Below are 26,273 nucleotides of genomic sequence, written 5' to 3'. Positions count from 1 at the left end.
CCTATGTGATTGTTCCAACTTAAGGTATTTGTAACGGTAATCCCTAAGCATTTAGCTGAATTTACAGAATTTGAGTTTGTGTAGTTTATCATATAACTGAAATTTAGTGGATTCCTTTTGATATTCATGTGGATGACTTGGCACTTTTCGTTATTTAGAGTCAAATGGTTCAAATGGCTCCGAGCACTATGGGACTTCACTTCTAAGGTCTTCAGTCCCCTAGAACTTAGAACTACTTAAACCTAACTAACCTAAGGACATAGGACATCACACACATCCATGCCCCAGGCAGGATTCGAACCTGCGACCGTAGCGTTCACACAGTTCCAGACTGTAGCGTTATTTAGAGTTAATTGCCACTTTTCGCACCATACAGATATCTTGTCCAAATTGTTTTGCAATTTTTTTGATCATCTGATGTCTTTTATAAGCCAGTACATGACAGCATCATCTGTAAAAAAATCTATGAGTGCTACTTAAAATGTCTCCTAAATCATTTATGTAGATCAGAAGCAGCAGAGGGACTATAACACTTCCTTTGGGAATGTCAGATATTACTTGTGGTGTCACCGCCAGACACCACACTTGCTAGGTGGTAGCTTAAATCAGCCGCGGTCCATTTAGTACATGTCGGACCCGCGTGTCGCCACTGATCGCAGACCGAGCGCCACCACAAGGCAGGTCTCGAGATACGGACTAGCACTCGCCCCAGTTGTACGGACGACATTGCTAGCCACTACACGGACAAAGCATCGATCATTAGCCGAGCAGATAGTTAGCATGCATTGCTCATTAGCCGAGCAGACAGTTAGAATAGCCTTCAGCTAAGTCCATGGCTACGACCTAGCAAGGCGCCATTTGTAACATTGCATGTACCTCAAGATAGAGTCTCACTTATATCACCCAGAATGCTGTATACCAAAGGACTATATAAAAAGTTAAGTGTTCTAGTAGCTACATACTTTTCTTTATAACATTAATAAGTATCCTGTTTCAGACCTCTATCTAGCCATTGAAATAACGCGTGCCTTTCGGCTACTTCAGTGTGGCGTAGCTGTCTTGTTACGCCACAACATTACTTTTTTTTTTACTCTATGAATTTCCGTCAACTACTACAAACAGTGATCTTTCTGGCAACAAACTATGAATCCGGTTGCACAGATTAGACTATACTCCACATACACACAATTTGATTGGAAGTCACTCATGAGGAATGGTGTCTAATGCCTTCTGGAAATATAAATATGGGATCAATTTGACATCCCCAGATGACAGACGTTATGAGAATGAACAGCCAATTACGTTTCCTAAGAATGATATTTTCTCAATCCATGTTGGCTGTTTGTCAATAAATTGTTATCTTTGAGATAATTCATAAGGTTCGAACACAGTATACACTCCAAAATCTTACTGCAAATTAGCGTTAGTGACCTGGGTCTATAATTCAGCAGGTTACTCCGATTTCTTTTCTTGGGTATTGGTGAGACTTTTGCCACTTTCCAGTCTTTATATATTAATCTTTCAATGAGTCATTAGTTGTATTCGATTGCTAAATATAGAGCTACTGCACAAGCATTCTCAGAGGAACCTGAACGGTATGTAGTCAGGACCAGAGCTCTTGCCTTTACGAAATGATTTAAACCGCTTTGCTATGTCGAGGGTATCTACAAGGTGCACAACTTTGCTTCAACAATTTGCTGACAGGTGGTGACAACGGTAAGTAACGGTCGAAAGAAAGACTGCAGACGTCAGGCAGTTAGCTTGGACCTCAGTCAATGCAACCTCATTCAAACATTAGTCGATTTGTGTCTGCATCATGAAGTTGTCCTCAATTGAAGATGTCAGTTTACGAGCCTAATTCTCGTCACTTGCATGAGGCGTTACTGTTTTGTTTCAATATGGAGAAAACGGTGGCCAAGCCTCATCAAATGCTCAAGTACGTGTGGTAAGGATGCTATTAGTGTAAGAATGTGTCTTGAGTGGTTTCAACACTTCAAGAATGGTGATTTTAAAGTCAGACTGGCATAGTGGTGGAAGAGAGAATGTTTTCGAAGATGCAGAATTGGAGACATTGCCCAGTGAAGACTCACATCAAACTCAAGAAAACTTCGCATGATTAGTGGGAGTGACACAGAAAGCCATTTCAAAACGTCTCAAGGCTTTGGGCACGATTTAGAAAGAAGGAACTTGGGTCCCGTGTGAGCTGAAACCAAGAGATGTTTAACGGTGTTTGTTAACAGTTGCTTCGGAGACAAAAATGGAAGGGATTTCTGCATCGCATTGTGACTGGAGATGAAAAATGGGTTATTACGATAACCCTAAACACAAAATATCATGGGGATATCCTGACCATGCTTACACGTCAACAGCCAAACCGAATATTCACGGCTCCAAGATCATGCTCTGCATTTGGTGGGACCAGCTCAGCGTCGTGTACTATGAGGTGTTAAAACAAAGTGAAACAATCACAGGTGCTTGTTATCAAACACAATTAATGCTTTTGAGCAGAGCATTAGAAGACAAATGGCCACAACACAGTTAGAGGTACGATAAAGTGATGTCAAAATGTACTTGGAAATGTTAAAATGGGAAGTTGTACCTCAAGTCCTACACCACCTGCTGTATTCTCCACACATTACTCCCTCTGACTATCACCTGCTTAGATCAATGGCACATGGCCTGGCCGACCAACACTTCCGATCTCATGAATAAGTCACAAATTGGATCAATTCGTGGATCGCTTCAAAAGATGAACAATTTTTTCGAAGCAGTATTCGTACACTGCCTGAAAGATGGAAGAAAGTAGTGGCCACTGATGGAAAATACTTTGAAAGATACTTGTGTAACCAGTTTGTTTCATTAAAGCCTCAAGTATTGGGGAAAAAATGCAAGAAGCAAAGTTGTACTTCTGCGTTACTCATATTGCAGATGTTTTTGGTACGAATTCCTGAATATTTATTTCGTCTTGTTTGGTGAAAATATTTTGGAAAACAGTGTTTTGTAATTGCTTTAGCAGCACTGTCATCAGTAACATTACCACTGCTATAGTGTGTTCTGGCCTCTTTCGTGTTCTATGGAGGATCAGTACCATCTCTTATTAATTTATTTGGTATATCTCCTAATAGATATCAATACCACATCTGGTCTACGCTTACAGATTCAGACTGGAAGAAATGGAGACTGTCTTTCAGGAAGTTGTGAAGCTAATTTTTATCTGCTTTTTTTAAATAGATGTGTTTTGCATTTATTTTTAGTGGGTTTGGATGTTACAATATTCAGTCTCACTACAATAATCTTGTTGTCACTAATCACTTTACCTGTCGTGACGCTCCCTATTTGCTAAGGATTATTTGGTGTTAAGAGGTCAATTATGTTTTCTGAACCATTTATGCTTCAAGGGAGTCCTGAAATAATTGTACAAAATAATTTTCTGAGCAGGCATTTCAGAAGGAGTTTTATGCATAACACTGACTTTAAATGTGTATTTTCACCAACATATCGAGGGTAAACTTAAGACACTACCAACCATAACTGTTCGAGTGTGGTACCTGTTTTTCCCCGAATTGTTCAGCAACTGTGTCATCTGAGTTGGGGGAGAGGACGGTGGGGGTGGGGGGGGGGGGGGGGGTGGTAAAAGAAACCAACTATAATATAACCTCTACCCGTACCAGCTCACAGAAACAATCTACTACCAGGTAAACTAGTTCTGGCAGGAATAAACACTCTAGCACCAACTGTATTTAATGCACCCTTTCCAAAAATTGTTTGGTCTTCAGTAAAAATTTCAGCTTCAGCCAGCTTTCCATACCTGTAATGATTTGAGCTTCAGTGTTTTCTATTAGCCCTTGGAGCTTTGGTTCTATTCCGAAACAGCTACTACAATTTACAACTACAATACTGATTGTTTCTAAGTCTACTTTCCTGTGTTTGTCGTGCTCCCTTTTAGACCGACACCTTTTCTGTAGTTTCTAGACATCCTCTAACCTAAAAATCCACTCAGTCGCCTCCACATAGCCCCAACATGTAGTGGGCTCCTAATATATTTAGCGGAACCCAGAAACCCACCACTCTATGGTGCAAGTCAAAGCATCTGGTGCTTAAACGGTCACTTCATACCTGTCTGAGCCTCTGATTCAGACCCTCCACTCAGCTCTGTACCAAAGGGCTACAGCCTGTTCTGTCGATGATGCTACAGATGGCAATCTCCACCTTCATCTCGCAAGCAGGACTGGCAATCTTTATCACTTCAGCAAGCTGCCCGAAACCATAGAGAATCTCTTCCGACCAAGTGACACACATAGTTAATTCTGACCTGAGCCACCACCTGCAGCTGACTGCACCCTGTGCTCTTCATGGCATCTGGAAGCGTCCTTTCCAGGAATGATTATTCCCGGTATGCACCGAGTGCACACCTTATTCCTTCCCCTCTATGACAGGCATATCCCTAAGGGACCCCATTACGCACCTAATATTGGAGCTTCCAACTACCAGCAAACCCACTCTCTGTAAATGCCCAGAACTTGTGGGCCAAAAGGCCTCTAGAATAGTGAGGGTGATTTTATCTGGCTCGGGGATTTCATCAGCCACACATAGCGCTCAAACCAGGGTGGCCCTCCTTTTGGCCCCCCCTGGAACATCATTCACTGCCTGCCTCCTCTTCCAGCGACCTCCAACTCGACTATGGATGAGGTATCAGCTTCAGTGTGGGCAGTACCTGGTTCAATTGGCTCCGAGCACTATAGGACTTAACTTCTGACGTCATCAGTCCCCTAGAACTTAGAACTACTTAAACCTAACTAACCTAAGGACATAGGACATCACACACATCCATGCCCGAGGCAGGATTCGAACCTGCGACTGTAGCGGTCGAACGGTTCCAGAATGTAGCGCCTAGAACTGCTCGGCCACTCTGGCAGGCGGCAGTATCTGGGGCACCCTTAGTACTGGACTGATTAGGGAATACATGGGACATGCTGGATGTCTCCCGCCGGATCCCCAACATCTTCCCCTACATCTTCCCCAACATCTGCCCCAACATCTGCCCCCCCCCCCTCCCGTGACGCCTAATGACGACAGCCTCAAGCTGTGCGACCATAGCCAACCTCACCTGGTCCTTGAAGGGTCTCCTATTCAGCTCTCATCTGAACACAGCGACGACACTCCCTATCCATACGAAAAATGGCAAAGCTGTATACTACACAGTTATTAGAATGCTGGTGAACACATGCAAGAAATTAAAGTGGATTATTAACCACACAGGTAATTTAAAATAAGTCACTTCTGATTGTAGCTCATACACATAACTCACATACAAACAGGTACATGCTTTATGTGCAGCAGCAACTGAAGGCAGACTCACTGACAATCCACCCGACACTGACACAATCTGAGCAAAAACACAATATTTTTTGGGAACACTATACACTGGTCATTCATAAGACAACTTTTATACTTTTTTCAGTCCTTACAAATCCTTTATCAGATCTCCCAACAATTACGGAAGTGCTACTCACCATTATTCTTAGGATATTTATTATTGTACATTAACAGTGACCAGTCCAATTCCAAAATTATATTGTACAAATGATCATAAGGATATGGCTGCATGAAATCTAAGGAAGAATTTAAAACCATAGAGCTTTCATACCCGACTGAGTCTTGAAACAGCCAGGCTAATGCAACCCTTGTATTCTTCAGGATTCTTTTTGACAAGAGCATCAATGAGACTAGTGGCTGCGGTGACAACTCCCATGTGCTGATCATTTAGAAGATGGATTATTCTTGATGTCCACTCTCCACTTGGGATTATCTCTTGTGATGTGCGGAATAATCTCAGCAAGCAGAGGGCGGCAGACTGCTTGACGACATCCATAGTATCTCTGGGTAAACATACACATATTAAAGTATTTCAATATCAAGAATTTCACCACTGGATAGGAGAAGGCAAATTCTCCAGTGACAGACAATTACTGACCAAGCCCAAACCAACTACTATTAACATACTTTACTTGAATGAGGGAAATTTATAATAAAAATATAAAAAACAAGTTTACCACTTGCTAGCTTTCTTATAAGACCTATCCACAAAAAGTGGTGCAGAAAAGGAGACAAAGATAGTAAGTATCTGTTGGTTACGGAAGAATGTGTTTTTATGAAGACTGCATACTGTTTCCAGAACAAGCTATTACGAGTCTTCAACCTGAATATAAATTGGGTGTATCCAAACTAAAATGATTGTTATGTATCAATTACAATGCTACGAATTGAAATGCTTTCTCCAGTGACCATAAAATTCTAAAATTAGAAAAACATGGGTCGAGTTATGCCAACAGAGATCAATCTCACTGTGAATTTCAAAGCAATGAATTTTTACGCTAATGCATTTTTTTTTATTTTTCATCAGAAATGTCCTATAGAATAGGAATATGGAGTGGTTCCTGTATCATTTGTAAAATTTTGAAAACAAACAGGCATGGAATAACTTTAAAATTTTACGAGCATGTTTTAGACATCTACTTCAGAACTTTAAAAAAAAAAAAAAAAAACACACACTCTCATCAATGTGTTTGAAATAATTACTTATAGTGCAATAATCATTTGAGTAATTTAATAGTAAAAAAATTACCACTGTTCAGACAGTCATCTCTCAATGATTAATATGCTATCATACTGAAATATGAATTAAATTAAATAGTCTTTAGACTGACTCCTCATGCATCACTATGCTGCAATGTATTTAAAACACACACACACACACACACACACACACACACACACACACACACACACACACAGAACATTGGACTAAACAATCCCTAAAAACTAGCTTTTGTTACAATGCATCTTGCTGTTTCACATACCCTGAAACGAGAAGTTTTGGTATCTCATGACCAAATGCTTCAGCCATTTCTTTGCTTCCAATATTTGCTATGCACTGCAGTGCTAGACTAACATGAACTGGGTTCCTGCAATACAAATGTTACATACATTACTATGTTTATAGTAAGTGCATATTTTGCTAGACATTAATATTTGTTTCTTACCTTGATGAAAGATCATTTTTGATGCTCTGGATAATAAGTTTGATGAGATCACTGTTGGTGTTTACGAGGACCGATATAAAGAGATAACCCTTAAAATAACAAATTTTAATTAGGACCACTGCTCATCATCATCATCACATCACCATCATCATACATTAGATCATAACTTATTATTTAACTTACAATTTGCTTTTCTGAGTATTTGTTGGATGAAAGCAGGTTAACTGCTTCCATATGGCCAAAGTCAATATCATGACCCAGTAGGAATATAAACAATAATTTACAAACATATTTCTTCTTCTGGTAACCATCTAACGTCTTATCACCTTTAAATTTACTCCTGATATTAGCTAATTCTTTGTTTATTCTTTTGATTTCTGCTTCTTTGCTTTTACCTGCAACAAAATAAAGAAAAAATTAGCTATGTGAAGAGAGTTAAATACATAATTTAGCAAAAGTACTATGTACAATCACCACCCTAATACACTGGTTCTCATCAAAGTATCATTTTACATACACATACAGTTATAAAATACCAAAAAATAATTGTGTAAGACACACATGAATGTATCAATAGTGAAGAAAGAATGAAGAACATGGTTTAACACCCTACTGACAATGAGAAACAGATGAACTCCAAACAAGACATTAAAAACAGTATTAGGTAAAACCTAACATTAGACAATAATTGACTTAACAATTATGGGAACTTCCAGTAGTGTTAAAAGTAAACTAATTAATTAACAACAAATTACTGTATTGATTTTCAATTTACTGAGTAGTTTTCAGTTCACTTATGTGGGAAAATGCTTTGTGAAAATGATTCTTTCACTTGAGTCCATGCAGTGTTAGCAAAACTGCTCTTGTAAACATGGCATTTTTTTGACTTTTCAGTTTTTCCTTAACTCTGAAAAGTCTGGTAAAAGTCAATTCTTTTTTTCTCCATTTCTTTAATAAGGTTACTGCTGTATTGGAAGAGTTACTCCCAGATGTCAGTGTATTAGGTGTGAAATGGTTTGGAATACTAGAGGTTTTATTCAATAACTTTTTGTTACTTGTTTAATATTTAACCAGTTGAGTTATAAAACTTCTAATTTGTTATCACATATCAGACAAAGAGAGGAAAGAGAACGGAGCTTTGTGCAGTTTTATCTGACTGGATGTCACAAATGTTACATTATATTAAAACAGTCATCTGTTCTTAATGTACCTATGTCAACTTTATGTTATGATTACACAGAAATCATACAAGGAATCTTACATTACATGAACAATACTGATGCTGCAAGATGAACTATTCACTCACAGTAAAGATATTTTCAGAATGATTGCATTTAGTGGTTCAGTTTTTTGGAAGTGCAACAACAAGGATATCAACAGATTTAGGACCCAAGGCTCAGAAATTTTTTTCTGTGACTGACACAATGCTTTCGAAGGTGGCACAATGAATAGCACATTGTAGAGTTAGTTTAGAAATTACATATTTTCAAATGCAATCTTTACAGTGATGTGCCATTTTTACTAGTGTAACCAAGAATTTCTCTTTCCACAGCCATATTGTTGGGTACCGTAAGCTTGGAAAACCAGTCTGAATTGCTGTGCAAGGACATCCAGAGTTAACACATCACAAGATGAAGACCACATATTGTGCAGAACCTGTTCATGTAGTAGTAATGCTGCACACCAACGAAGGACTGTTTTATCTAATATTTCATCTCAATGAAAATTAAGATTTGCATTTTAGAAATGCGGATAAAATATATGATAACCACTTACATTGAAATTCTCCATCAGTAACTGATACTATTGAAAGGCATCCTGGGAAATCTTAACACAATATTACACATCCACTGCATATAAATGTTACTCAGGAAGCTATACTGTCATTTATCAGCATGGTGGACAATAACTACTTGAGGCATGACTGCTTGTGGTTTATGATTGTTCCAGTGCAACGACTGCTTAGTGACAAAATGGATCCCACCCAAAGTTGGATGCAGAAACCTATTCCTACCACTGCCACCATAAATTCAACTTGGCAGCAGCACAGAAAATATTCAATGACTGACTGTCTACTGATTTCTGGATATAGCACCAAAGCTGTTAAATTCACTTGATACCTTATTATCACAATGAAACAACAATACTCATTTACACTGGGATACTAAGTAGGTATGATGTCTATAGGAATGTTATTCTACATACAAAATTGCTATTTTTTTTGTTATAACACTGGCCTATTGTTCATTGTTGATTGGGGAGCTCTGCACTGGTTGACAATAAAACTGCTTCAAGCTGATGTTTAACCACTTTAACTACTGCTTCCCATCTTGAGATTCTTTGTACCACAAAAACAGTATTCTCTAGGCACAGGTGACTCATTAGCACTTGTCACATTACAAAGGCTGTGTTATCAGGACCAGACAGTTCTTTGCTGGATCCCAAGAGATCAGAGAGAGAGAGAGAGAGAGAGAGAGAGAGAGAGAGAGAGAGAGAGAGAGAGAGAGAGAGAGGGGGGGGGGGGGGGGGGGGGGGGAAGGCAGATAATGTTAGAAAATTTGCAGTAACACCACAAATGCATATAGGCGAAGATCATAACACACTGAGAACATCAACAGTGGTGATAATTCTTTGCAACTTTGTCATTAGAACATACTTGCTTTCCATTCCCCTGCCTGTGCTTTAATTTGCATCAGATATAAATACACTATCTTGGTTAAATGCAACGTGACCACTTTTTTCATGCACACATATTTATTGGGAGGTATGATCTGCTGAGTTTCCTTCTCTTGTGAACATTATGTTAAGCCCTGCATCTGATGTAAGGTATTTGGTTGTTTAGGAAATTTACTGATACTTTCAGTGAGGCAGACACAAACTGAGCTGAAGTTTTTAAGCCGAAAGTTTTGTACAATGTCTGGGCGTGGCAATTTCCAATTTCATGATATTATTGCTGCAGTGACCTATCCTGTAATTACGGTGCAGTTTTCCATTTCTGACATGTCTTCTTCTTTCCTCCTTTCTTCTCACCCATAAGTTATTTATGACACAGATTGCACCTTTCTTTGATGCTTATGATTGTAAGCGTTACAATTTCTTGTTGATTGGGGAGCTCTGCTGCTGCTGGATAACAATAAAACTGCTTCGAACTGGTGTTTAACCACGTTAAATATTACTTCCCACCTTGGGATTCTTTGTACGACTTCAGTCCCATGGCTTTTAAGCTGAGGTTTTGTTTCAGTGTGTCTTACAAATCTAACGTGCATTGCTTGTCTGCTAGTGCGTATATAATAGTACGCCAAAATCTAGGGAGGGCCCAACCTTTAATCACTCGCTAACGATTGTTATAAGAGTGTATTAGTATCTAGCTGGTCGACTGTGGTTAGTGTCTCTGATTTTATTTTGCTTGTCTACACACTGAATGCTGTGCACTTCCTTGTTGACAGCCACATTTCAGATGCACAGCCTACAGTTGTAAAATGTCTATTACTGAAACAGCAGCACCACACAAGAGACAAAACCACTAATGTTTTGGTTCTTGTATAGACGCCTCGGTCAGGCTTACTACTTTGTGACCGTTGGTTGTTGCTTTGCATCTCTCTAGACAGTTTTGGGTGACTGCACGTCTTGCCACACTGTATGACGATAGGATGTAGCATCGAAGGATTGAGGTAAATTAGCAATATTCTATGTAATTTTTTTATTGTCATAGACAAATCCTGTGAAAGCTGCAATTCTGACATGGTGTTGCTTATGTCTTGTATTAGCTGGGGCAACTGTGGAGCTACTTTTTTGTGGCAGGGGAAGGGAGGGGGGGGGGTCACATTAGCTACCATCAGTGTCTCTCTTCCCAAATATATCTTGCAATCGCTATCACTTTCATCATGCCACAGACACATACAGTTGAAATAAACACAATGTACATAAAATATTCCTGTGTGTAATAATAATAATAATAATAATAATAATAATAATAATAATAATAAACCTTTAGCACTAGCCCAAGGCATGACCATTCAGAAAAATACAGTTTTGAAAACTTACGCCCAGAAATATAGGAATAAATGTATCGTACAATTTATTTAAGAACTATGTCAACAAACACACTAGTATTATTTTATATTGTGTAAACTATGACCTTAAGTCTACATTCATTATCAGTATTTCACTATCAATGTAAACACTAGCCTACAAACGATGATCATATGAGCAAGTAATGAAAGGAATGGCATTTGTTTCAACATTTCTCCCTAAATTGTAAAACTCAGTTTTTTCTACTTGTAATTACTGGAAAGTCTTTCCTTTTGTCTTCCCTTACTCAACTTCATGTAGTTTGCCAGTTCTAACCCTGTCACATTTCTTGCTGATGACTGGTTTGGTCAGCCAGTGAATGAATGCCTTGTTCTGGCTGTAGTGTTACTGATCAGGCCACCAGCCCATCAACAAGATCAACTGTAAACATAATTCCTGAGTTCTTTCATTCCTCACTATGTGATACTCCTAGTTTTTCATTTTACTTTACACTCAGAAAGTCTGCTGTGAAATTTGGATATTTACGTACACTATAACAAACGCTTCTATTAAAATTCACACGGGGGCCAAGTGGGGGGTGGGGCTGGAGGGGAGGAAGGTTCATGACGATTCCGTCGTCTCCCCATGGATCCGCGCTTGAGACTTGTCAGTGTTCTCTTCAGAGAATATGGGGCCGTCGGCAGTAAGTAAGGTTAACAGCAGGGACGTCGTGATCTGTAATGTTCAAGTTCTTTACTTTAATTTTCACGTAAACGGAAAAGTTCAATGATCAAGTACAATCTGCAGCTGAAACAATGAAGTATCTATAAACTGAGATCTGCGGGTTCAGAGCCCGGCCGCGCGGCGGCGGCGGCAGCTATTTCTGGAGGCTGCGGTGACGCACGGAGCGGCGGCCAGGAAGGAGACAGCGGCGGCAATCAAGAGCGAGCGGCCACGCTCAATGACTTAATGACGCGTCTGTTTACGGCGTCTGTTCCCGGTGGGCCGTGGCGGCGGCCGCCGTCTGCCGCCTGGCGCTACGCTGTCTGCCCCCAACTACCGACACCTGTTACACCACGTGCCCGCCGCTACTGGTTGGAATTAAAGGGACCAAACTGCGGGTCATCAGTCCCTTCATCCTGTATGTGTTGGAGCAAAAATAATCCTAGAAAGAAGGATACAAAAGGAAAAACTGGGAAAACCAAATGTAAGCAAGACACAATAGGGCAGAGATAAAATCACGATGAAGAAGGAAGGTAATGAAGGGGTAAAGCCGGGTGAGCCGCTGTGCCCAAAATGAAGTCTGAGGTCCCTGGAGTATCGGATGCAATGGCAGATGCACCCTCTGCATCCCACCAGCACCACCTCACTGTCCGTGAAGCAGCAGCACATACAAGATGACACAGTTTTAGGAACAATAAAACATTAAAAACGACAAATATAAAAGAACAAGTAGAATAAAAAGGTGGGAAGGGTAGGGGCCAGGTCAGACCGCCGAGCAAGGGCTGTCATGGAATCCCTGGGCCAGAGCAGGCGATCATGACCATTCGACGTTGACAGCATCCGTGGCTGGATTATCACAACTGGAACATTCGCCCCCCACCCTCTCCCCCCCCCCCCCCGAACAGCACTGAAGTGTACCTTGCGAGGGTGGTGCGGGGAGGGGGAGGGGTAGGGGAGGGCGAGGGGGAGAGTGGGCAGCTGCGTCCTTCCCTTTATCCAAACGGGGAAAAAAGTGAAGGTAGTTCCCCACAGTAAGAAAAGTCATAGTTCATCGCTAAGAGCTGATAATAAAATACTTCTTTATTATGATGACTATCTTCGAGCATCATCAGGTACCGAAAATCATTTAAAACAGCTTAGATGGCGACGTAAAAACTGTGGCATCAATTAGCGGGAAATAATCGTAAGATTCTGTTGTTGTTGTTGTGTAGTAAGTTGGTTGGTTAGTGCAATGTTTCAGGGATCATTTTGCACTATAGAGCGCAATGATGTGGAACAAGTCTTTACATTTAAATCGCAATTTTGTACATATGGTTACATTCTAAGCATTTCCAAGTTTTTGCCAAAGAAAAAAAAGAAAAACACGAATGCTGTAAGTCCTTCCCATCACCCCTTACACATTTCAGTAACAGAAATTCTTTCAAAGAGTAGAAGGAGTTGTCAAGGAGAAACTTTTTGACATTGTTTTTCAAATTTTAATTTGGCTGTCTGTCAAATTTTACATCACTGGGCAAGGGATCAAAATTTTTTTGTTGCAGCATTGTGCACTCTCTCTGCGAAAGACAACCTTAATGTCAAGTAAAAAATGTCGTTTTTCCATCTCGTATTGTAATTATGTACATCACTGTTCCTTTTGAACTGTAAAGGATTATTTACAACAGACGTCACGAGAGAATAAATATACTAAGTTTTAGTGAGAATGCCCAACTGCTTGAATAAATGTCTACAAGATGATTGTGAGCGAGCACCGCATTTTATTCTTACAGTACAGTTTTGCGCAATAAACATTTTTCTTTCTTAAAAATAAGTTACGCCAGAACATTACCCATATGACGTTATTGAATGAAACTAGGCAAACCATCTCAACTTAACTGATTTGTCCCTCCCCAAGATTTGCAATGATTCTAAGTGCAAATGTGGCTGAAATCCAATATACTATACTGTGAATAATAAAAAGTACTACACACTGTCCCTCTTCCTTGCTTTTATATATATATATATATATATATATATATATATATATATATATATATATATATATATGTTCGAACATTGTGTTAAGGTAATGAATGTGCTAGAAAATGAAGGAGGTATTCGCAAACCTTACTGGCAACCTGCCCCGCCACAAAGACGTATAAATTCAGAATCAGCTGTACGAAGGCCTGAACTGTATACGTAGGCATTTGTGCTCAAACCTTGAAACTATTTTGCAATTCGCCGCTTAAAGTCGCTGCAACTGGAAAGCCACATGAGTATGGGTTTGAAAGCTTCCAGGAGCGTTATACTTTCAGTTCACGATGGTTATTCTCATGTTGCCCGTCAAAGTAAAACAGTAATAAACCTTAATACTGAAAGTAATCGCTGTATCCGACACCAAAGTAATATGTAGAAATCCCACACAACATACACTCTCAGTGAATAGGCGTGGACGTCCGCAGAAATTTATCCAGGGTGAGAGGGGGGCCTAGAAAGACTTAATTGCCGTCTATGACAAAAGAGTTGGTCAGTTTCAAGAAACCAGGAAAAGGCAGTTTGATTTGCAAAACAAGTATTTATATGCTTGCTGCGAAGGATGGCCACCCAAACAAACGAGCCATAGTATTGTCTCATTACAATCACCTACGTAATAATATTACAACTATCTAAACGAGAGGTTTAGTGAAGTCACGCGAAATCTATCGCTTACAGAAGTGTATGAGAATCCTGTAATGAATAAAAAACTCTTTACTCTGAATTTCGGAGTACCCTCCTCCACTGCCCCCACCCCGCCCTTCGTCTAAGGTAGTAGGTACATACTGTAATATCACACTTCTCTTTGTTGTGGAAAAACGCAAACCGTTTCGTGATTTTAGAAGTAGCGTTACACATTTATCATTTTGTCCCGTTCTTATTTTCTGAAATTGAAATTGATTGACGATCCCTTTCGTGAAAACGACCCGGGAGCTGAGAGGCTTTACTCAAACGACGAAGGCGCAGAAGAACAGGAGTATTTTTTTTATCTTATCTGGTATAAGTCGTATCGGGAGGATGCAAATTGGGAAGCACACTCGCCCATTTGTAAAACTTTTACATTAGTATACGATGAAGTTCTTAAAATGTTTACACTGCTTACACCTCTTCGATATTGCCCTTTAACGCTGTCTTTGAAGCAATGTACTTGCAGGCAGCCCACCACTCAAAAAACGCAAAACAACGAAATAGGTTTTATAAAGGGCTATTATAAAGTGCTTTCATCATACACGAGCACAGTTTTTTAAGGAAACGTACTCCATTTCCGTCATCCGTATCCTTTCCAGGAAACTAATACGAGTTGCCTCCCTGTTCCCTTTCCACCCAACTCAACTTTCTGGGCACACTTCCGTAAATTGCTAACCTACTGTCTACGAAATTAAATTTTAACAAAAATCTACAGAGTTTCATAGATTGTTGGTGTTTACAGTACTGCTACGAAATACTAGCTGCCACAATAAGCTTTCGACCCTCTTCCTTTTCAACTACTTGTGTGTCCTGGCACAGAGGTTCTCCTTTGGAACTTTTTTCACAGGTTTTGTGACTGTACAACTCCAAGACCTGTGACGAAGAATATAACGAACTCTTACACAATACCACGATGGATCCGTTTCAGACAAAACGGATCACGGGGTTGCCGGGTTTGGGTGGAGATTTTCTCCCCTCGGAGACTGGGTGTGTATGTTATTTCATCTAATCTTCATCGACGATGGACGTCCAAGAGAGACTTGCACCAGGCGACTGAACAACTTCAGACGCGGTCACTCCATTTCATTCAACTCATAGTAGCTTCTGATAGATGTGGAGCGGAACGATCGGCAAGTGTAACCTTCGAGTCTTTCTGCGAGACGCCCTTGGACCCGCACAAGGCAGGGATCCGGGGTCGAGTTCCAGTCCACTATTAAATTATGGCTTACGTTCAACTCCACGTACACTCGGATAAGGCGAACAAATTTGGTTCAATTACTGTAAGCCTTCATGATTAAACTACCCGTCTCCATAGAAGTCGTGCTCGACTCGCGTGCACCATCCTGATGGTGAAAAAACATTTCGAATGCCATTATTTGGCCAGCAAGGCTAGGAGATGATGTGGCGTTAAGTACCTGGCGATCAGAGACTACCCAAAAGCCCTAAATTAAAAACCAAATCTCTTATTTGCTTCCGATGTTCTTGCAGATCCTCTTTATGGACGAGACGGTCATTTGTGTGATGAGGCACTGGCCGCCAAAACATACAAATGTAAAATAACGAGAGTTGGATGGGATTGCCGCTATTGGGGATGAGGAGGTTGAATCTTCACTGGGTTCAACATCTCTGATTATAATTTTAACTCTAGCGCAGGCGCACACGGTTTAAGCCACGAAGCAGTAATATGCTTTAGTGAGTAGCCCGTTATTGCTTGCCCTTTTCTAGAACGATTTCCTGCGTACCATAGATGAAGGGCTGATTCCATATGCCTAGATTTCCGGAAAGCGTTTGATACAGTGCCCTATTTCGAAGTACTGATATAAACTATGTGATCAAAAGTATCCGCACACGGGGCTGAAAATGACTTACAAGTTCGTGACGCCCTGCATCGGTAATGCTGGAATTCAATATGGTGCTGGCCCACCCTTAGCCCTGATGCTTGCTTCCACTCTCGGAGGCATACGTTCAATCAGGCGCTGGAAGGTTTCTTGGCGAATGGCAGCCCATTCTTCACGGAGTGCTGCGCTGAGAAGAGGTTGCGATGTCTGTCGGTGAGGCCTGGCACAAAGTCGGCGTTCCAAAACGTCCCAAAGGTGTTGTATAGGATTCAGGTCAGGACTCTGTGCAAGCCAGTCCGTTACAGAGATGTTATTGTCGTGTAACCACTCCGCCACAGGCCGTGCACTATGAACAGGTGCTCGATCGTGCTGAAAGTAGCAATCGCCATCCCCGAATTGCTCTTCAACAGTGGGAAGCTAGAAGGTGCTTAAAGCACGAATGTAGGCCAGTGTTGTGGTAGTGCCACGCAAAACAACAAGGGGTACAAGCCCAGTCCATGAAAAATACGGTCACACCATAACGCCACCGCCTCCGAATTTTACTGTTGGCACTACACACGCTGGCAGATGACGTTCACCGGGTATTCGCCATAGCCACATCCTGCCATCGGATCACGACATTGTGTACCGTGATTCCTCACTCCACACAACGTTTATCCACTGTTCAATTGTCCAATGTTCACGCTCCTTACACCAAGCGAGGCGTCGTTTGGCATTTACTGGCGTGATGTGTGCGTTATGAGCAACCGCTCGACCATGAAATCCAAGTTTTCTTGCCTATTACACATTAAGACCCTCTTGAATTGTCGCCGGTCTCTGTCAGTCAACAGACGAGGTCGGCCTGTACGCTTTTGTGCTGTATGTCTCCCTTCACATTTCCACTTCACTATCACATTGCAGACAGTGGACCTAGGGATGTTCAGTTGTGCGGAAATCTCGTGTACAGACGTGTGACAAGTGACACCCAATTACCTGACCTCGTTCGAAGTCAGAGTTCCGCGGACTACTGACGTCTCCGATATGTACCTGGCATTAGTTAGCAGCACAATGCACCTAATATGAAAAACGTATGTTTTTGGGGGTGTCCGGATACTTTTGATCACATAGTGTATCTGGAAGCCCATTCCACCAGCTCGGAACTTCATTAAGTGATAGAACCCTGTACGTCGGCCTATACAGCCAGTGTTCAGAGATACAGACAGGCATCGTCAAGAGCAGCCCAGGTGAGTGTAAGACCTCCCCCCCTTGTTCTCTCTCTATACACACACGTGGACGACCTGACGGATGAAGTGAGCAACAATGAGCGACAGTCTGCTGGCCACGCTGTAGTTTACGCTGCAGTGTCGTCTGCGAGTGACAGTAGGTGTAGGACGATGCAGGGTGACCAATGCAATTTATATTTCGTATAATTGGATTTTCCTCTCAATGTTTAAAAATGCAAGGTAATGAAAATGTGTAGGGGAAAACAAATCTGTAACGCTCGAATACGGAAGTTGCGGTGTACTGTTTAACAGTCACGTCGACTTAATGTTTAGGTGTAACACCAAAGCGATATGAAATGGAAGTAACACATATGATCCGTAGTAGGGAAGGTTTATTGGGAGAATTCCTGTAAGATATACATAAAGGGGGCCGCGTACGGGACTCTTGTACGACCCATTCTTGATTACCGCGCTTGGGTTTGCGATTCCCCAAGGTCGGATTAAAGGAAGAATTCGCAGCAATTCTGCGGCGAGATGCTAGATTTGAGACGAGTAGGTTCGATAAACACACAAATGTTACCGTAATGCTCCGTGAACTGAAATGGGAATCCCCGAAGGAAAGGGAAGGAAAGGAAACGTCCTTTCCGCGAAGCGCAACTGGAGTTTCGAGGACGGGCGTTTGCGACCGGCCGCAGAACCACCCTGCCGCCGCCGACACTCACCTCGCGCAGTGACAGTGAGGACAATACAAGAGAAGTCACAGTCCTTTCGGAAGCGCACGGATTCTCTTCCGTACGTTCCAGGTGTGATTGGAGCAATAAAGATTTGCCTAGCAGTGGAACACGAAATCCTCCGCGACACACCATACGGTGGCTTCTGCAGTACGGATGCAGACGTAGACTGCAAGCTGAAGGCGACTGCACATCACCATACAGCACCAAAAGTCTCCCACGCACAATAAAGGTGACAATGTTTTGTTAAATTATGTGTCTACATCTAAGAAAGAAAAAACGAGTAGATTAAGAAAACATTTGACATACCTCATTTGCTGCACATCATTTCGAGCACCATTCAAAGGCACGTCATACTTTTCTCTAGCCTATTTTATTTCTTAGTTTTACACAAATTATTTCACAAAACATTTGATCGAATTTTTTTCTAATCATTTTATTTTCAAATTTATAGCAGAAAACGTGACAACTCATTTGCCTTCCTAGCGGTTTCTGTTTTCGAAATGCCCTGACTTTAGTACTTGATTCGAAGGAAATCATTTTGAAAGTTAAGCATCACACCAACGCAAATTTTTATGCGCAAAATACTTACGCCTTGAAAATATGAACTTTTTCGCACTTCATTTTCTTAGTGCGCACCTGTTCGTGAAAGATTTCTATTTTCCCCTCAAACCAGAAAGTTTTCCTGAATTGCCCTGATTAAAGCTTTTTGTTTGTTTGTTGCAAAAGTAGACCTCAAGTTTGTCAATTTGATAGACTATTTGCCCAGTGCACTTTCTTCGTTTGACTATGGAAAAAAGAAAAAACACATCGTTGTGTAACTAACAGAGATTGTTCTCACTCTGCTCAAACATTTGACCAAACGGGTCTATGAATACATCAATGTACACTTATTATAAATTACTCCAACGAGTACTGTAATATATGAATGGAATGCCGTGCATCACACTACAAAACTTTTTTTCTTTCTGAAGAAACTGTTTAATCAATAAACAATCCTCGCAATCAGTACTTTTAACTAAGGGCGTACAATTGTACTGAGCTTTCGCGTAACAGTACCATTCTTATCACCTACTGTGAGGTTTGTAACTTCGAACGAATTTACGAAAAGATGACTGGATTCAGCGTCAGCTTTATAGCATTGCAACGAAGATCTCTAATGTCAGCAAGACCATACAGTTTCTGGGGATTTAACGGACTGAATATTTTACATATGAGTACTGTTACCGTGTCTAGCCACAGTCAGACAACATGGGCTGTCCCGAGAATTTCAGCGTTATGTATCGCGCTGGCCCGGTTCCGGGAGCACAAGGAATCGGATGGGTGAACACGCAATCTGAGAATATAAATGACATCATCCTTATCGCCTCGTGGTGCTGTTCACTTTCCACGAGGAAGTAAATTCGGGCTAACAAAGCTGCAAAAAATGTGTGTGCGGGCACGCACGCACAACGAATGCTCGCCCGTAGCGATGAGAGAAGCAATTGCATCAAATATCAGCGGAAAGAAGTACTTCACGTTTTCTAATTGGACCGAGCGCGCGTGTGAATATGTTCTTCCACGAGAGAAGCTAGCTACCACATTAGTCTGCTCTAGTTTTATGGATTTGGGGGACAAGTAACTTTCCCCATACACAATGCTCGCAGCTTCCTAATAAAGAGTCAATTGTCGATCAACATTTCATGGTTTCTAAGAACCATTGTGATAAACAGTTATGTGTAGCTTTGAGAATGTATCCGGAAGGTAGGCGTATGTGACATTCATTTGCGCGTCTTTTTCGTGTAAGACTTACGAATTTGCTCAACGCAACCATTCGGTTCCGGTAGCCTGCACGTAAGGCACTGTACAGAAATATCTTGTGGCTCACAGCCTGGTCCAATCCCCCCAAGTGGGACTCTGAACATTTTCTTCCGCAAAGAATATGAGTCAGTAACAACGAATCGAACACGAGACCAACTAAGTGGCGCTTATTTAAGAAGCAAAGCGTGAACTTACGAAAACAAATGATCGATCACCATCCGGCGAAAGCCACGTTTCTTCCTAGCACTTTGCTCCAGTAGGCGAAATGTGGATCGTTGGTAAACGAACGTCTTTATTAGTAAGTGGCATTGTTAAACTTGGCCGGCCGGAGTGGCCGTGCGGTTATAGGCCCTACAGTCTGGAACCGCGTGACCGCTACGGTCGCAGGTTCGAATCCTGCCTCGGGCATGGATGTGTGTGATGTCCTTAGGTTAGTTAGGTTTAAGTAGTTCTAGGGGACTGATCACCACAGTAGTTAAGTCCCATAGTGCTCAGAGCCATTTGAACAATTTTTTTTGTTAAACTTGAAAACAATTACAAACTTAACAAAAGTGACGCAAGACGCGAGCGAGGGAGGGAGGGAAAAAGTCGTTAACGGCACAGCGCTAGAGTGGAAAAGAATGGGGGGGGGGTGAATGTTCCCTAGCGGAATTTTTCTTCTATCAACCTCCTCAGGCCTAATTTCAGCAGTTTTCGTTGATCTACGATTCCCAGTTTCCGGGAAACTTGTGTCACTTGTCCATTCTAGTACAGTGCAGCAGTTAGTTACGGAAACATCTGAGATAATTTGTTGGTAACTGAACTTAACAGTCTTGTAAGCTGACCGAACTATTTGACCATTTCTCACTATTCTCTTCTGTGAATTACCTTAGTTCTCGCTAAATAGTTACAGTACGTGTTTAAGTGAAAAATGCATAGAGTAAAAACAATTCGAAGAATGATTTCACGGGCATAGTCAGATAGTGCTCTGGGTGCAGTTTCCGCGACAAACACCAGGTATCACCTACTATATTTCGTTATTCAAAATAATGATTCGGCTGACGGAACGTTGCTACACACAAACGTGAAAGAAACCAAGCAAGAGATACTAACTACTAAATGTTACTGATATTAAAACTAGCTGAGGTGTTATCTGGGCAGCACTCGTCAGATGGCAGCTCATGTCATGGAGATCGAAATAGTCACTACTCTCGTTTCTATCTTCTGTACGTGACTGCCATTTTCTGAGGGCAGGGTTAAGCGGTGGCTGCCTTGGACATAGGCTAAGGTTGATTTCCAAATATTTATCGCTCATTAACGCTTCGTGCCGATATGAGAGTGAGGGACACACTACCCGGATCTCGGCCTTGGACTAACATTCCACTTCCAACTGAGACACTGGAGATACGTGTCACAAACTCTAACCTTTCATCATAGTCTATATCACTGCAGGAAGGCTATTGATAGAGATTATTATCCGGCGATACACCACCGGAGAAACCGCACGTAGACTTAATTATGCGTGCATTTCCATTTCAAATAAATTGCAAAGAAAGCTTTGCACACCCATTTGACTTCACTGCACGTTGGAATCTGAAACCTCTTTTTCAATACGCTGTTGATCATAAGAAATCGCGAAGTACAGTTACCCGTGCCCCCAATCATGAAGGGGACACTGTGGCTTGTTTATAACTGTACAGTCAATCAAAGTGCCTCTAAGCGCCATTTCAAGCTCGTTCCATGTACACACTTCAACATTTTGGCACGAAGGTTTGTCAGCAGGTGAAGTGGTCCGGCGAATTGGTGTACACCACAGTATTTTCAACCACTGTCTTTAAGATACAAAACATAGATGTGCCTCGTAGTGGTTGACCGCGGTCAACACCACCAGCTGGTGACCGCTACCTACGAATTATATAATACAGAAGAATTGCGCGCTTTCTTTTCGGTTGTTAATGGGATGGCTGTGTCGAAACGAATCTCCACATGACCTGTGTAGCCTGCAGGTGTTAATTACGAGGAATAAAACAATCGCCCCTCCCCACCAACACCGAGGTGCGCGACGGAGGTGGGCAACGCAACACGAAGAATGAAACTTAATCAATCGTTCTCGATCACTGTAAGATGTCTGCGTATTAATACAGAAGAATGTGAAGGCAGCCACATACCAATGCACATCTCGGGAATTATCATATAATTAAGCAGGGACGTGGAGTCACGCATAATTTGACCTAGTATTTATTGGGGTTGTTTGTTGCCTCTCATCGCTATGGAGGGTAGTTTGTGTGCTGTGCAGTATTACAACAAGATGCGCCAATGAACTGGGGGGTTACATGTTTTCGACCGACACCGAGGTGCACCCACCAGGGACCGTAGCGGTTGTGACGAAGTAACAATGGGCGGTACAGGAAATAGTTTACAGACGATGTTGCGCGCCAAAAGAGGATTTGTTTTAACCCCCTAAAACGTCAGCCCGTGCTATTAAATGATTTCACTTAAAAGATATTACGAAGTACAATCAGTGTGTTATCGTCGTCGTCGTCGCTGCTGCTGCTGCTGCTGCTGCTGTTGGAAGAATATATCGCCACTGAAGAGTTCAATTACTCGTTTTCCTTTTACACGATGGAAGTATATTAATGATGGTTTGGAAATTGTGTGACATTAAATTTCAAATAATTACAGTGCAATACAGTTTGTATTTATTTAATCAAGAGAGCTTTACATCTTGATTATAACGGACGTGTCAATGGAATGAAAATGCGCCTGAAGCGGCATAATTTTTACTATCGTACGAACTTCGACGAAAACGCCATCTGCCCCAGTAAGACTTTGTATACTGGATCTGTTTCTATAAACATTTTTTGAAAGAAAACCGTCAAATTCTTTGTCTATAAGTAGGAAATAAAATAGATTTGAGAAACATTGCCGTGCCTTCGGATGATGCTCGAAATCACTTACAGCAACCTGAACACTGAATTAAAAACGTGATTGGCATTGCTTTGCAAAAATCAAGTGTTTAAATGTTTAAAACCATAAATAACCGTATCATTGGAACGATCATACATTAGTTGCCTAGAAAGAGCAGTAACAAGGAGGGTCTGATTTCGATCAATTTTGCAAGGACGCTGGATATTGAACACACACACACACACACACACACACACACACACACACACACACACAGGAGGGAGGACTATAGCCTCCGACTAACTGATTTCCTTTCTTCTTCCATTTTCAAATACAGCGCGGGTAAAACGACCGTCGATATGCCTCTGTACTAGCCCTAATATTATTCGTGGTCGTTATGCGCAGTAGAATCGTCTGATAGCATCAAAGCCGGTTCTCTACATTTTATCAACAGTGTTTTTCGAAAAGAACGTCGCCTTCCATCCAGAAATTCCCACTTGGGATCGCGAAGCATCTACGTAACACTTACTGTTGTTCGAACCTACCAGTAGCAAATCTAGCAGCCCACACCTGAACTGCTTCGGTGTTTTCCTTCAATCAGACATGGTATGGCCCCAAAACACTCCAGCAGTAGTCAAGAACAGGTAGCACCAGCCGTCTCCTCTACAGGTGAACCACACTTTCCTAAAATTCTGCAATAAAAAGGAAGTCCACTAATCGCCTTCCCTACCACAGCTCTCGCGTGCACGTTGCGTTTCACATCGCTTTGCGACAACGTCACGCTCAGATATTGAAATGACTTGACTGTGTCAAGCAGGACACTAGTAACACCGCATCCGAACATAACGGGTCTGGTCCTCCTACTCAACCGCATTAATATACATTTTTCCACATTTAGAGCCACCTGCCATTCATCACACCAACTAGAAACTTTGTCCAAGTCGTCTTGTATCTTCCTACAGTCTCTCAGCTTTACCGCACACCACAGCACGATCAACCAACAACCGCAGATTGCTGCTCACCCCGTCTGCCACATTATTTACGTATACAGAGTACAAGAGCGGTCCCATCACTCTTCCCTGGGGCACTCCTGACGATACCCTTGTCTCTCTGATGAACACTCGCCGTCGCGGACAACCTACTGGGTTCCATTACTTCGAGCCAATCACAGATCTGTGAACTCATTCCATTTGGTCGTACCTTCGTAAACAGCTTGCAATGGGTCCCCGTGTCAAACGCTTTCCGGAAATCTAGAAATATGGAATCTGTCCGTTGCCCTTAATCCATAGCTCGCACTTCTGTGTGAGCGATTTATTGAAAGTGAACTTAAAATTTCGGCGTTCGTTTTGCTATCTTTAACTACCGCACTATAATGGTCCACAAGGGAGTGAATGGAAGCATTAGACCTGCTTAGCGATTTGACATAGGACCAAAATTTCTCGGATTCTTTACCAGATCTTTTGCTAAGGTGTGACGGTGGTAGTAGTTGTAGCCTCGCGCATAGATCTTTTCACATAAGCACGAATCTCCAGAAATCTTTGCTTGTCATTTGTGCGTTCTCTTTTGAACAGAGTGCAATAGCCTCTGCTTCCTCGGCATCTTCCGAATTTCGTTATTTATCACTGGTGGATCTTTTCCATCCTTTATCCACTTACTAGGCACATAGCTCTCCAGACCACGATTTACAACCTGCTTAAACTTTGCTGTACATAGTGCTATACACAGAAATATTGTCTAAAAACCAACTTCATTAATACAATATGCGGTCTGAAGTTACTGTTTTCCGCGCTATAGCTTGGGTAGCCGTCATTCAGTGCGTCTAGCAGAGCGAGGTCCGTGGTTGAAAGGCCAAGGCATTAGACCAGGGACATCCAAACTTTGAGAATGCTGGTACTTTGACGGAACACATTCATTTTGAAAGTTAATCAAATTTTTAAAAAGAAATTTGTTTTATTCAGTGATTAGTTTGAAATCAAAATTAATGAAACGAAGTGTAACAAAGTTTAAAATAAATAATTAGTATCGCCAGAATGTCGAGAAAAAGGGCCATGTTAATAATTCTTCGTGGAGGCGCTATCGACTTCCCACGGAACATCAGTGTTCCGCGGAACACAATTTGATAAACGCTGTATTAGACTACCAACCTGTTGATCCGTGTTCAATTCTTCATCATGCTTTTTTACATTCGATACTTTTTTCGGTGCACTGTTCATGTACTGATAATCGGAACACTTTTCTTTGCTGTTTTGAAGTAAAACATCGGGAGATGTGATTAATAATCAAATAAGTATACATAATGTACTGACAGTTATTTTCATCGTGATACATAGTACAAAAATACACCTAAACTATATTATTATGTAATCCTAAATGATAAGTCTATTCGTGAGCGAGCGCTTTCGCAATCAGTAAACCGAAGCTTATCAGAGGAAACTAGAATTACAATTCTCGCACCTTGTGCAAAACACGAATAAAATCTCGCCGCACTGACATGTTTCCCGCAAACAGTGGACCGGAAAAAATATCAGATTCATGTTGCTAAAAACAGATCTGTCTTATCAATTTGAATGCGTATCAAGTGTATAAGCCGGTATCTTTAAATACAGTAGTGGACAACTGGTCATGGTCCAACGCTTGAATTTTGATAGCATCCGTCCTATCTTTCAACTCTCTGCTCTGACGTTGCAAGCTTTTGAAGGCGTGTGATGAATTTTTTTTCCTGTTGGAAAAAGTAAACGTCATATGTCTGACAGAGAGGTAGGTTTCGGTGGTATCACTCTCACGTTGCAGGTCTGTTGAACACTATCTACGCAATTCTTATCTAGCGCGTCATGTATGACGATGAGTGACTGTCAATTCATTATATTTACTTATGTGATTATTGATCAGCTCTCCCGATGTTTTACTTCAAAACATGGAAAAAAATGTATACCCATTATCAGAATTATCAGGTACACTGAAAATATACCAAATGAAAAAAGGCGACGACGAAGAATCTAACACGGACCAGCAGTTTGGTAGTGCAATGCCACGGCCGAACGACAGCCAATCCCGCTTGCTAGGCATCTTGAATGGTGGGCACCCAAGCTGCAGCATCGAAACACCAAACGGTTAATAAATCTAGCATTATTAACTCTGGACACCATATCATATTCATAAAAACATTTTTAGACGACCTTCCGGTGTGCCGGTGTAACATTGGAAATACGATTTTCCGTTATTGAAGTTAAACTTGAGGTTTTTTATTTAAAAACTGGGCAGTGCCTAGCAAAAAGCGAAGACACGTATTTTCAATATAGAACGTTGTCGCAAAACTTCTCAAAATAGATGACCTACATGCCA

The 26,273-nt window shown here is 41.4% G+C and overlaps 1 protein-coding gene across 1 annotated transcript in view; it reads right to left on the bottom strand.

Moving 5' to 3' along the window:
• LOC126412682 (AP-2 complex subunit alpha) overlaps positions 1-26,273 on the bottom strand; it is a 322,697-nt gene that overhangs the window by 112,035 nt on the left and 184,389 nt on the right. Inside the window, exons 3-6 of the mRNA XM_050082389.1 lie at positions 7,227-7,438; positions 7,044-7,132; positions 6,861-6,965; positions 5,648-5,879 (exon numbers count right to left, since the gene is read on the bottom strand). Coding sequence (XP_049938346.1) covers positions 5,648-5,879; positions 6,861-6,965; positions 7,044-7,132; positions 7,227-7,438 — 638 coding nt within the window. The remainder of the gene's footprint in view (positions 1-5,647; positions 5,880-6,860; positions 6,966-7,043; positions 7,133-7,226; positions 7,439-26,273) is intronic.

Source organism: Schistocerca serialis, chromosome 7, assembly GCF_023864345.2.
Source record: "Schistocerca serialis cubense isolate TAMUIC-IGC-003099 chromosome 7, iqSchSeri2.2, whole genome shotgun sequence".
NCBI classification, from domain to species: Eukaryota; Metazoa; Arthropoda; class Insecta; order Orthoptera; family Acrididae; genus Schistocerca; species Schistocerca serialis.
Note: the sequence above shows the minus strand (reverse complement) of the source record. Positions and strands in the feature narration are given on the sequence as shown.